Source organism: Phaethon lepturus, unplaced genomic scaffold (assembly GCF_000687285.1).
Source record: "Phaethon lepturus isolate BGI_N335 unplaced genomic scaffold, ASM68728v1 scaffold12400, whole genome shotgun sequence".
Classification (NCBI taxonomy): Eukaryota; Metazoa; Chordata; class Aves; order Phaethontiformes; family Phaethontidae; genus Phaethon; species Phaethon lepturus.
Window position 1 is genome coordinate 63,179 of NW_010512644.1, and position 13,963 is coordinate 77,141.

Below are 13,963 nucleotides of genomic sequence, written 5' to 3' on the forward strand. Positions count from 1 at the left end.
TACAACTATTTAATGCTGTCAGGACACACCAAAAGAACGTTGATGAGAAGGTGAAGAAAGCTGGGAGCTCTGACAGGCAGCGTGCTAAACTGCTGTCATCGGTTTCAAAGAAAGATTTCATCAATGTTTTAAGAAACATGGAGGGTGCTAAAGGAGGCAAGAATCCTGCTGGAAAGGCCACAAGAAGTAAACAGGTAAGCTTCATCTGGGAGGAAAAATGCATACAAGATACCTTCTCAGTGTAATTGCTGCCTGTTAATGTGCCTGATGTTCAGAACAGCTGTGATTCAAGTGCCTGGGGTTTTTTGAGACTACTTAGGAAGGGAGCAACTACCTCTTAGCCCATTTTCCATGTCTTTTGTGTATCAAGGTACAAGACGCTGGAAGCTCTTCTGATAAGACATCAAGCCTTGTGTACAAATAACTTGTTTTAGCTGTGTGTTTAAAAAAAAAAATACGAAAAATTGGATTTTGTCCTGGATTTTGCATCAACTGTGGAACAAACTGGTAGGTTTTAGTGGGTTGTGACATTTGGAATTTGGCCAATAGTAGTTATCAGCTCTTTAAAATTGTTAAAGGCACAGGGGCTTTTAATCTTACATGGTGTATTAGACTGTATTACTTGTGTGTACCCACATTTTTTGGCATTTCAAACTCACCTGCTCTGGATGATTATGGCATCTGGAACTGAAGGGCTTTGCCATACAGGTGAATACCACAACAGAAAGAAACTGAGACATATGTTAAACATCCTGTGTAGGCTTTCTCTAATTCTGTGCGTGTGTTAGGCTGATGTGGCTTTATTGCTGTTACGATGTTTTGGAAAGTATTTTAACACATTCCACTTTTTCCAAATGTGCTCAGGAAAGACGCAGTATAGTTGGACTCATCCAACTCTTTATCGGTTCTTTCAACTCACCAAGTAGCTTAGGGTTGAAAACAAGTTGCTCAGACATAGTCTTTCTTGTATTTCAGAAGCTGCATGTTTTTGAAGTGTATTTGTGTTCAGGTTTGAACTTTGTGCTTGGTAGTGGGTGGAATACTTCTGTTGGCCTAGACTCACAGCAGTTAATTAAGTGATTTTCTGTGCCAGGAAGAAATACTTTAATCAGTTGGGAGACAACAGTTTGTCATATGTTTTTTGTTTGTGTGCACTTGGGGAGCATGCTGAAACACTGCCTGGCATGAAGAGCACATACAATTTTCATGCAAGTGTAATATTAAAGTATTTTTTAAATTCCTTGGATAATGAGAACAATTTAGCTTGGTGCTGACACTTTATTTCTCCTTAAATAATTCCAGCTTGGTTGTTGGGGGGGAGGGGGCGGGACAAGTGTGTGTGGGGGTTCTCTTTTTTTGTTTGTTTGTTTTTTTTTTTTTTTTGTTCTCCTTTGGAATAGCAGAAGAACATCAGAGTGATAGCAGCCAACTACTATTGTAGTAGGCATTGAATCAATAGCTGTGCAAAAACTAGGACCTTTTTTCTTTGTCAAATTGTAACAGGGTAATTTTCTAATTACTAGGTCAGAAAACAGATTGCAAATGTTTCTATACTATAAAAAATGTCTTGTTTTGGCAGCATCAGTAACAGCATATTTCCACTGAAGTGCTCTGGCGATGTATTTCAGATGCTGGGTGGTTAGTGTTGGTTTTGAGTATTGATGTAGGTGCTGCTTTCATATTGCTTGTGAACAAAAACTTCAGATTTTGGAGCTTTTCATTAATATAAGGCTATACTTACAGATTTGGGTTTTTTTTATTGGAGGGGGGGATTGCATTTTTTGTCTTTTTTTTTTTAATAGCCTTGTCTACCTGGATGGACTGCCCCTTCCCTCCCTCCCTTGTTGCATTTCCTTCAGTGACCCTCCATTCAGTACTGAACCAAACTCTTTAATAACTCCTTTTCAAGCTTTTCTTAATCTGCCTTTTTATTTTCTTGAGAATGTATCTTACCTGTTTAGCAGGCTTCCATCCTCATAATTGTTGATGCTTGAGGCTGAGGCCAAAATCTGACCTTCAGTCACCTCCTCAGAATTACACAAACATTTAGCCTCTGAACAGTACTGCTGGCCTCTACCGTCATCTCTCTGCTTCTTGGTCTTTGAGGGTTTTTCAGAGGGCAGTCAGCAGGGATGAGGCTTTTGGGTGGTGAATTCCTTGCAGCAGGAGTTTGGTAGGTTGTTTGTGCCATGTGAAAGCTTTTGTTTGTTTTGTGGTGTTTTTTGTAGCAGCCTGCTTTTTTTTAGCAATTCAGAGTGTGGCATGTATTTCATTTTTTAAAAAGGGGAGGGGGGAGGCTGTGAGAATATATTTATTTATCTCAACAAAAACAGTGGAAGAGATGCCAATCCCAAACTCCAGGCACTCTGCCATCAATTAAATTGCAGTCCAGAACAATAAAAACATTACCCCACCCACATAAAACAAGCAGTCAGCAAGAAAAATAGCAGAATAAAGTCTTCCCAGTGAAAGGAAACCTTCCTTAACTGAAGCCGTGTACTATGAAAGGAGACTTGACAATATTTGTGAGAATGGGAAAATGCTTTTTCTTGCTCTACAGTAGTTTTTGAATGCAAGATTTGCTAACATATTTTTGAAAGTTTGAATAAACCACTTATTATAAAACTTTGTTGCAGTTGACTATTTAGCCAGGTATATGTGTGCATGAGAAAGAGAAATGTAAGTGCTGTGCAAAGCCCCATCTGTTAAGGTGGAATTTCATGGTAGCACAACCACTTTAAAAAGTTTGTTCTTTATTTCCTTCAGCTTCATGCATTAATGGGAAGGAGGGGTAACCTGTGCCCTGTGAGAACGTTGTTTATAGCCTTGTATGCATTTAGCCATTGGCCTAAATATTACTTGGTGTGCACCCACCCAGTGTAGCTATGCAAGAAAGAGTATAAGGCTGTGAAAATTTTCCTGTGCCATGTGAAACTGTAGCCCTTCTTTGGGTTTTGTGTGCCCAGATGGGAGTAATTACTTTTCTGAGCTGGAGCCAAAAGCTTTGTCTTTCATATCATTAGCTGTTTATCAAGGTATTTCTAAATCCTTGCTGAGCCAGCTGACTTGTGTAATATTTTTCCCTGTTTTTTTCCGAGGTACTGTACATGATGCTTGCTTCTGGGTAAGATCATCTAACTTCCCTCCCCTCACCACCTTATCTGAAAGCCTTGCAATGTAAGAGAAAAATGTAATGATTTTCCTGTAAAAAAAAAAAAAAAAAAATCCCGCTTGTTTGTTGGTTGGGTGGTTTTTTTTACGTTTTGGAGTGGGGTTTTTTTGGGAAGCATTTATTGGGAGATAGGAGAGCTTTTGATCTTGTTCAACACAATCCTTACAGACCAAATCTTCATTTCAGTATGTGTTGGTTGTATCTTGCAGCTTCCCACCTGTAAGATACTATAAGAAACATTATTGAACTGCAGGTTTAAAAAAGGTACATGTTGGAGATGCTGTCTTTCCAGCCTTAGAGGGGCAATAGTCTATAGAACAAATACAGAAGTAGGTAGTGGCTGGCAGTAAAGGACTCTTTGGAGGAATCCTTTGTTTTCTTTAGGTCCTTAATAAATTTCTGGGTGCTCTTAGGATTATGGGTTAGGGAAGTACCTTTGCTTCCAGGGTTGAGTGAAGTTTCTGATCACTTAGGGCTGCACAGTTATGTTGGCAGATCTACTGCATTACAATGAGGTCTTGAAATCTTAATTGTAAGAAAACAAAGAAATTCAGAGTTAACATTCCCAGGGCAGCCTCAACTCTTCTTCCTTGCCGCATGTCAGCTACAACAGGGTTGTTCAGTAGCAGAAACTCTCTTCACTTGTCATTTGCACTACTCCCTGTAAAAAACATTACTAGGTGGTAAAACATTTTCTAGTGACATAGAAATAACTGGCATGAAAGTTGCAAATATTCTTTGAGACAAGCATTACCTGCATTCATCAACCTTTACTTTTCAATTAGGCCTTTGTAGCATGGTTTTCTGAATCACCAATGTTTGCTTCGATAAGTTTTCTTGCACCAGATCTGTTGCAGAGCATTTCAGTGGTGGAAGTGGGAGCAGGGTTTCCTGGCCTACTTCGGTACCTTGTAGAATTTGGATAATGGTTAATTTTTCTGTAAACTCTGCTGACTACATGACTTGGAGGTACACTTTGCTTCCTGTGTTGTGATGGCATCTGGAAAAAATAGGTGTATTGGTCTCAAAATAGTACCTATTCTAAAATAATTTATTGATGGGAAGGAAGATGAGTGGAGAAGAACACAAGTGCTATTTCATATCAGCTATTGCTCATTTGGGACTCAAAATAAAATGCTTTTCCAGAAGAGTTCCTTCTGCTTGAAGTGTATTTTATGAATGCTCCTAGTGTTTGGTAAGTAATTTGTAAACACAGTAATTAGAGTCAAGTTTGCTATAGATTCTTTTCTTTTGTTCATAAGACTTTTAATATTCATAAATATTTTAGTTTTAAGCAGTACCTTGAAGACTGTTCAAGGGCAGGAGGAGTACTCTTCCAACTTTGACTCCTGTTCTTGCTGGAATATAAGAAATGGCATGGGGGCTTTCATTTTTCAAGTTAGATGGGGATATAACTGTGCTTTCCAGCTTAAAATTAGATCTGTTTAAAGCCTGTGAGAGTGACTGCCTTATTTTTCTTGCAGCTGCATAAGTACTGGCCATTGGCATGTCGTTCTGCTTTTTTCCAGTGCAGAAATGGGGAGGGGGGGGAATATTATTTTCATCCATATACGTATTTGGAGGGATAGTAGTCTGAACAATTGCTTCAAGCAGCTGTAGGAAATAGTTTATTTCTGAAGTATGGATGGAGGCATAGACGACTTCTAGAAATTTGTGATAAGGTGTATCAATGCCTCTTTTAATCTTAAAAGGAAACTTTTTTCTTAGGTGATAATGACATTGCAGAGTAGCAGAAGTTTATTACTACAGCTGTTGTATGCTAGTTTAACAGAACTAATTGAAGGAGTAACCAGGCATGCATGTATTCCAGCAGATTTGAGGGGGCAGCCAAGTATTAATTTAGTTCAGCTGCAGCCAGAGTAGATGGGTTCTCCCAGTTCTAATAAATGTCTTCCCATCACATGCACAGAAACTTCTAATTTGGATTCCTTTATAAATTGCGCATTTGTATCTGTTTTTCCTAAATGTGTGTACACTTTCTTGAATGTCAACCCATGTATGTTTGGAGCTGATGCTTTTAATGCAGTTTTTTGGCTTTCTGACAAAAGGTTGCTGACTCCCTGATTGTATGCTGTATTCTAATTTTTATCCTTAGGCATAAATGCAGTACAGCCTGCCACCAGTTTGCTATATCCTAGATTCCTTATGTTCTTTAAGATTAGTGGTGGTTGTGCAGTATTAGAAATTGTTTGATGGTGACTTTACTTGAAATCTGTTTGCAGGAAGACGTATTGGCTTACCTAGTTTGGATCATCAGCAGGGTTAACTTTTTAAGATGTACAGGCTCAGTTTCCTATCTGTTGCCATAACTGGTAACGCACAGCTGTGTTAACACGGGAATGTAGGTCTTTGTAAATATTTAAATGTGTATTTAATTGATAGATGTCCAGAATTTGACACTGTGAGTTCAACACCAGATGAGAGGATTAAGGGCCACGTGATGGCTGTATTTCACTAGGTTCACCCTTTTTCCTGTGTCTTTATCCTCAGATTTCCCTTTCTACTCTCTTTTTCAGATACTTGATCAGAAGTCAGGAAGGGAGAAAGATTGTGATTTTGTGCTCTGTTTCCATCAGCCTCCTGTTTTTTTTTCAGGGCCAAGCACACAGCCCGGCATCCCGGTGCCTAATGCGAGAGCAGCCCTGACAAGCGCTCGCACAGAAAGACCAGTTCCCTGTTTGTCATCATGTCATGCATGGTCCAGTTTAATTGCCATTTTCTAAGATGCAGTAGCATGTGATCAGTGAGGACATATTTTAAGAGACTTTGAATACTAAATGCCTATCATATCTATTAGGTGATGACCTCCGGTTTGGGGAGGGCACTCCTCCAGATGTTTATAACTTGGCCAGATCAGGGAAAATGTTCATGGAGATGGCAAAAGACACGTTCCCAGCTCCAGAACATATCCTTTAACTGATTTTTAAGTTCAAAAAGAATGAATGATGCAAGGTTTTAATGGTTGCCTCTAGGAAATGTCTCTTTCTTTCCTCCTTAGAGCTTTAGACAAAATGTTTTAAGTTCATCTTTCTGAGAAAAAGGATGAAGTGTTTTTAGTTGAAACATTGCGAAAGCCTTCAGCATGAAGCAGTTGAAGTTTGGCAAATTTTTAAAGTGAAGATAAACAGGGACTTGTGATGGAAATGTCAAGCAATATTGAGACAGCTCCATCTGTCGTATTTGAGACTAACTTGCCTTGCTATTTGATTATTAGTGCACAGGTTACTATGATGGTGTTTTGTTTCCCCAGATGATGTTGCAAGGCTTTTTTTCACTAAAACTATGTCTAAAACAACCACATTTGAAAAACCTGTGGTATACATCTTCTTTCGATCTTTCTGTAGGTATATGAAGCACAAAAAGTCAAATCCTATTAGACTTTTATCTGGTAAATTGAGTTGAAAGCCTTCTAAAAGCAGCACTCCACTTTTGGCTTTGTTCATAACTGTTACAGGGAGGGCAATGTACTTAGAGAAAAATATATCTAAACATTTCATAAAGTTTTATAAAAAAAAATTCTCTGGAAGTAAGAAAGATTGGGTGGAGCTTGTCTATCTGAACCATTTTGTTTCCCCCATCTAAGCATTTTCTATTGGAAATTATCTTGAAAAGTGATTCCCTTACTTTGAAGTTTTATTAAGGTATAAAATGTTCTGATTTCCAGAGTGTTGAACTAGCAGATGTGTATTATAAATGACCTCTGTGGGCACCTACTCGGCTGTTTATCTTAGTAGGCTTCAGGAGTGGTGGGTCAAACTGCTTCCAGCTTCCAATGATTAGAGGTTGCTGAATTCAGTATTTATTTTTTTCCTATGGGAAAATCTGGCCCGTTTTTAATGAGTGCTTCTGAAATTTACTGAAAGCTTAGAAAATGTACTTTTTTTTTCTTAAACCTACTATTATTACAAATGATACTAAAGCTGTCTTCTTGGAAAGATCTGACCTCTTTTTGGTTTGCTGAACCCTGGACAGTGTTCTGCATCTGGTCTGTGTCATTTCTTCTCCACCTGCAGGTGTTGGGAAAACCCATACAGGAATGCAGAAGGAGATGGAACGGTCAGAAATGCAGAGAAAGGGTAGTCAGATGGCTCAGATAAGGGATTGGGATCGTGGGCATTTTACATATTCCCTCTTCAGGTTTAAACTGCTTTTAGAAAGCAGCCTGGGAGTGTTGAGGGGTATGGTCTGTTCTTTAAAGAGTTTGCCACTCAACCACAATGCTGTGAGGAAAATTACAGGAATATAAAATCAGAGAGACTTGGATTTGCAAACATGTAGGATATATTGCATAAGCCATTTGAGGGTAGGGAGGTTTAGCCAGACAAGCTGCTTAGTAGTCATAAAACTTCAGTGTATTATATTTAGCAATAAAAAGACACAAAAGCTAATTCTTTGTGGGGTTTTTTGTTGGGTCCCCCCCGCCTTGTAGTTTTTTGGATCCCTGTGCTTGTTTCAGGACTCAAATGTAAGTGGAAATCCTGAGTCAGGAAGAGGAGGCTTTTTATTAGCCCCACTTCTTCCTCATCAGCTGCTCCGTGAGATGATTTCTTAAGTGCTGGAAGTGAAGGACTTGGTCATTACTGTAGCCTTCGTTGAGACAACCTTTTGGGACTCTATTAGTCCTCCTGCTGAATCATAATGAAAAACAGCGGATGACTTCAGCACAAGTTGTAGGAAATAATCTGAGTCACATTCAGATTATTCAAAAATCTTTAAGCTGCTAATTTAGCCTAAAAAAAGATTAAAAATACTCCAAACAGCTGTGGGCCTGCAAGTTTCCTTACTGTGTCAACAGGCAAGCTTTTATAAAAATGTGCAGAATATTTTAGGTACGCAGTGCCTAAGTGTCTTGCAAAAATGGGTGACATTGAGAAAAATCTGTTTGACTCAAAAATGTTTGTCCAAAGTAGGCTGTTGAAAGACATTGCTATGTGACTTTTGAGGGACAGCACATTGAAGGCCTTAGTCTTGAATGGACGCTTTTTACTAGGCGCTCTTGCTGTAGCTGCGTATTTTCCAGATACAGCTTGATGGTTCGGGAACTGTGCAACCAGCAAGGATGTTGTGGATCTAGGTAATGTTTAGGCTGATCCTGAAACTGCACCATGTCTTTATTACTGCAGCAAATATATATTAAGAAATGTAGGACCAGCTGATGCATAGAAGCCTTTTTTATTGCTTGTGTAAAGGTGTGTGGCATTTCTTTCAGGGTTGAAATGCAAAGTATCTAGAAAAGTCTGTTCTTACTTTATTTTGAATCTCATCCATATGGAAAAATTCTTGGTTCATTATTTTCCTTTTAGGAACATTGATGGAAGCTGGTAAGGAGGAGTCCAATAAGTTGGTTCTTTGTAATTAACTAATACTAGCTGATTTTTTTTTTTTTTGTACAAAATGAACAATATTTTGCAGACTGTGATTCCCTGAGGCTCAGGATTACCTAGCATGAAAAGCTGTTCTTATGGACCACATTTCTATTTCCAAGTCAGAACTAAGACTCTCAATGAAGCACTGCAGCTACCTTAAACCTTATATGGCTTATGAACAAAGAGCTTGTGTTTCAACTACTTTGAATACTTCTACTATTTGAATACTTTGAATATACTTTGAATACCGCATAACTTCTTATACAAATTTTTGTCTGATAAGCAATGAAAGTGTAACGTGTTTTAAATACAAAAATCTTGATTATATGTTGTTTTTAACCACAGTACTCATTGGGTCTTTATGTCAAGAGTTAACTGATCTAGGTGCTGTGTAGTCGTTGCTCTAAGGATCTTACCGTTCAAGTAGATGACATGAAAGCTGTGTAGAGACTTGAAGAAGGAGGAGGAGTAACAAGTGAATACTGAGATAGTGGTGGCTAGTGTGGTATACTACTGTCAGTAGTTCAGTAGTGTAACTGCTGATAAACAGGGATTACAGATATGAAGGCAGAAGCATATAGAGGAGGATAATGAAGGAGTTTAGAGGAGGAAAAACCAAACGTGACTGAAAACGAGCAGTGATGGCATACTGAAAAAGTATACTGCCTGGAAACTTTCTGTCCTGATGTGTTGCATGATAACCTAATACAGGGAATGTGTTATCCGCTCCTTCTAGGTATCTTTTCTGTAATAATTTGCAGTCTACTTTGAGCTAATTTTTATTTGCTACCTACTTAAAAATGCTTACTTGGAGACCTTTTTTTCTTTATGTCAGTGGAGTGTTCTGGCCTGACAGTTGTAAAGACAGTGATGTAATTACTTGATATTCAGGACATTGTCATTTCCCCTGGTATTTTATAGAACATGGGTTAAAAATTAGAGAATACCTCCCATGAGAATGTATTCCATTGGTAAAGGTAACAGTTCATACCTGTGTTACAACTTAATTGTAATATTATGTTTCATTAGGTGAGGATTATTTTCAGGTGAGTTGTTCTTTGAGTTGTTATTTTCTGTGAGTAGCTCCCAGGTGTAGCATGCCCATGCTGTTCATCATCTCATTAAAATGTGTAAAAGGAATCTAACATGCCACTATGGCCTGATGTTGTCTTGTAGTAACGTGTGGTAAAATTCCTTGTGCAGTGGAAGGATTTCCAAGACGGCTGCTATCGGAGCTGGAGCACATCACAGGCTGAGGAGTTCCAGAGCGTCCTGTATGCAGAAGGGCCCTGTGTTACACTTGAATTCTTAAAATATTTTTACTTTTTCTGACAGAAATACTGATTTATGAGGTTTCTGATGAACTAAAGCTGAGGAAGTCTGTTCTCTTATAAGTTCTTTCTGTGATTCTTCTTTGCAACTGAGCATTTAATAATGATGCTAATGATTTTTCATCTTTGCTTAAGTCCAGATGAATGCTTGTTTTTAGAATTTCTGTAATTCAGTTCTGACCCCTCTGAGGTTGGGGCATGTTTAAGCCTCTGCGTGCCAACCCAAAGCATTCCTTATCATTCACACATCCTCAGTTTTAGTAAACCCTTGAGGAGGATGTGAGGATGGGGAGATTCCTCGTGCAGGTCATTAAGCTCTGGGTGGTCTTCTGGCTGTGCTCAAAAGGAAAATCAGTATTTGTTGTGCTTGTAGTAATAATGCCAGTGCTCTACTTGCAGAGAAGTTTGAACAGGAACAGCAGATTTCAAAACGCACTGTAAAAAAATTTCATTCTTAGATTTGTTTACTAGAAATGCCAGTGCAGATTCTGGTGTGCACAGAAGACCTTGTGGTCTGAGTAAATCTCCTGTGCCACTGCTGATATCTGCGGTATAGTGTCACCTCAAATACATCAAGGCAATTAGTTCAGTCGTGCTGATTTCTCGTTCAGAGAGAGGATGTAGATGAGCATTGAACGAGTCTCACCTTAAGAAATAAATGGTTGTGCAGAATTACACTGCAGCAGAATAGACTTCTGTTACGCAGCTCACATGTTCTGCAAGCTGTAAGATGCTTCCCAAAGTCAAAATGAGTTGCTGTGATACTTCAGCTCAGAAGTTCAAGATAGTAGCAGGTACAGAATGTATTCTTAGCTTCCAGATCTGTGTTTTTTTGTTTGGGATCAGGCTTATGTAGGAACCTTTCTTACAGTCAAGATCTCACTGTAATTCAAATTAAAGTTGCAAGCAGCACTGATGATTAAACCCAAATACCATTTTTCAGTTAAAAATCATTACATTTTGGTTTCTGCTTTTATTGGTGCTTTAGATCCTTCAGCTGCATTTCTCTCTATTTCTTCCCAGCCTAGGGGAAACTTATTTTCTTAGCCTGTGAGCTTGGATATTCCTGGAAGCAAATTTAGGAGTAATGATTATGCTGGTATTCTTTGTTTTCCATGTGTTCCCCTCTCTTCCAAGTATTTTTTGGTTGTTTTTTCTTCATATAGATTTTAACATGTCCCAGTGTATGCCTATGCTGTTTTGTTGGGTTGGGTTTTTTGGGTTTTTTTGTTTTTTTTGTTTTGGTTTGGTTTTTGTTCCTTTTTTTTTTAGCTTGGTTTAAACTGACTTGCTTGGCGTTGAAGAACAGAATAGCAGCAGTCATTTGGAGCAAGATGCAGGCTGGTGGGAAAGGTGATCGTCAGATGTATGCGAGAATGCATTTTGGCAGTTACGCTGTTTAAGTTCTTCATTGTGACAAAAGCCTCCCTGTATTTCAGGGTCTTAGATGTTTGTATTGAGCAATACAGAGGAACCTTGGGAGGCAGCTCAAATTAATTATATGTGTTAGAATTGTTTTCTCAGGACTTAAAGTTGTTGCTTGAGAGGTATTTATGTTAGAAATTCCTTCCCTGACAGATACAAATAAACGTTTATTGTATGTGATGGTAGAGAGAGATGCCCCTGCAAGCTCTGGCATTTCATCTCGTACACAGAGCAAAAGCGTGGGAGCCCAATGTGCTTGTCATTCCTAGGTCTGAAAAATGTTCATTTGTTAATATCCTGCAGTTACTGGCTTCTGGATGCAGGTGTAGGGGCATCTCTACGGTGATGTTGGTATGTTTGCTGGTTTGCAGATGCAGAAACTGGGGTATGTTCAAGTGACACAAGCTGTTGGAAAGCAGAGTGAAACGCTGTCTTTAATCTGTGCGCTCTGATTTCAAGACGTATCTTTTAATGCCGTTACTTACCAATAAGCATTATGGGACTTTGGTCTGCTTATGCGTAGGGTTCTGAAAAGCTCTGGCAAACTTCCCTGCTCTGGTTTTAGGATGTGGCTGTGCCAGTAAAGCAACAGATGAAAATGACAATGTCCTGTGGCTTAGACAGCCTGAATTTAATTCCCAAAGCTTTCAAAGGAAGCAGGCTTTGAGCTAAGGCACTCGTTTGCAGACTGAAGCAGCTATGTGCAGTTACAAGTACCCTGCTGCTGCTTTTGACAACTTCAGAAGGGGTAGAGAGGACTGATCTCGCACCTGAGCGGCAGTGCAGTCTGCCACAACTCGTGTTGAGTTTGGTGGGTCTCAGTTGAAGATACTTACTGTAATGTCATTTACCAAGAGTGAATTATGTAGCTCCAAATGTTTGCAGTGTTAAAGAAATGAACCAAAACAGGGAGATTTCTAACTTACCTTGATCATATAGCTGCTGCTGATGTCATGGGGCTTTTCATAGATCAATTCTTCCAAAAGCATCCAGGAGGCAATTCCAGCACAGAACCTGCAAGAGATGGCTGTTTGTTCTAGGTGACAGACCTAAGCTTTGTTGTTTGGTGGGTGGGTGGTTTGTTTTATTAGGATTTGGCTAAGAATTTCGGTTCATCTTGTCCTGGTGCAGATTTTAGAGTGTATGTCTTCAAACCAGAATTAGTTTGGGAAGTATGTTCCCGCTACAGAGCCCTACTTGTGTCAGACTTGAGCTAATGCTGTGATAGCTTAGGTAACACACCAAGCAGGCAAGATGGTGTTTGTTTATTTATATGATCTCTTTTCAACTGCACTATCCATCTGTCCCAGCAAATAAGTAAGTATCTGTGCTAGAGTAACCACACTGCGTTTTGGTGTGTCTTATTTCAGCTTACGATAACAAGTGCATGACCATGTACCAGCGACTCCTGAGATATTTTACTAACCGCTGCCTCTCAGACCTTTTGAAATAGGTTGCCACACCTTCAGACAAAGCAAACCCGTTCAAATGGATGTATAAAAAAAGAGGGGGAGTGGGAAGCAACACCGAATTTTTCACTCTTTTCCTTACCGAAGGATCCACTTTATGTTGCATTACACACTAATGTTTGTATAGCCTGCTTTGTTAGTGTTTGGGCATGTTCAAAGGGGACTTCAGTGTTATAGTGAAATGTGGGAGATGTGGATGAACAGCTGACTGGAAGTTCAAAAGTGATTGTATAAAATGAAAGCTGGTTTATTTTCCATGTGCCAAGAATCAGTTTTGTTTTATTTAGATGAAACCAGATTATGGCATTGAAAACCGAAGTGTATTAACATTCCTACGTAAAACAAGTTGGGAAAGTGATGTTGCAGTTGAACTAATTGTTAATTATACAAATAGTCTTGCTGCGTATTTTTTTAAGACTCCAGGAATGTGTTGTAGTTTTTCTTTTCCCTTCAGAATAAAGCAGTAAATGACTTAGGAATGAAGATACTAAACATGGGGTTTTCTTCACTTGGGAGCATGCTTAAAATTGATTAAATATTTTCTTTCAAGTATTTAATCTTTGTCTTTGAGGCAGGGGCACGCTACCTCTGTCTTTTTCCTTAGGTCTTGTTGTAAAACTCTATTCAAAGCTTTGTGGTGCCTTACATAGTGGGTAATGCTATGGAGAATCGGCATCCCTCTTTTGTTGAGGTCCTGCTTTTGTCCCGTTGTTCACTTGACATAGCCAGAAAGAAGGGCTAATGGTTGCTGAATAGTAGCTTGTGATGAATTTGAGCATTGGGTTTTTCAAACCCTGAGTATTTCAGTGTCGTTGCTGACAATCTACTGCTTCTGTGCTGTTTAAAAACAAACAAACAAAAAACCCCCCAAAACCCCCAAAAATCCTGTTCTGCACATCTGGGAAAAAAATCGAATCTCTGTTGAGTTTATTATAATGGAAAAAAATAAGAAAATTGGATTGATTTTCAAGGAAGGTGGGATTTTTCCATTTAGGTATTTCAAATTTTACTCTGGCATGTTAAAACAGTGATTTATAAAAAGGTCTGGGATTAAAAGAGAGTTGGGGACTTTTGTAATCTTTTCAACCTTTCTCTACTCTGCAAAGGTAAACATATAAACCAACTGCAATACAGTTAAAAAGGGGGGGGGGGGGGGGGGGGGGTGTCATGGTTCCACGA

General features: G+C 39.0%; 1 protein-coding gene across 1 annotated transcript in view; it reads left to right on the plus strand.

Moving 5' to 3' along the window:
• The window catches only part of RRP15 (ribosomal RNA processing 15 homolog (S. cerevisiae)), a 23,279-nt gene that overhangs the window by 7,139 nt on the left and 2,177 nt on the right, over nucleotides 1-13,963 (plus strand). The window contains exon 4 of the mRNA XM_010287645.1: nucleotides 1-194. This exon is cut by the window's left edge and continues 7 nt beyond it. Within this exon, the coding sequence (XP_010285947.1) occupies nucleotides 1-194 (194 nt within the window). The remainder of the gene's footprint in view (nucleotides 195-13,963) is intronic.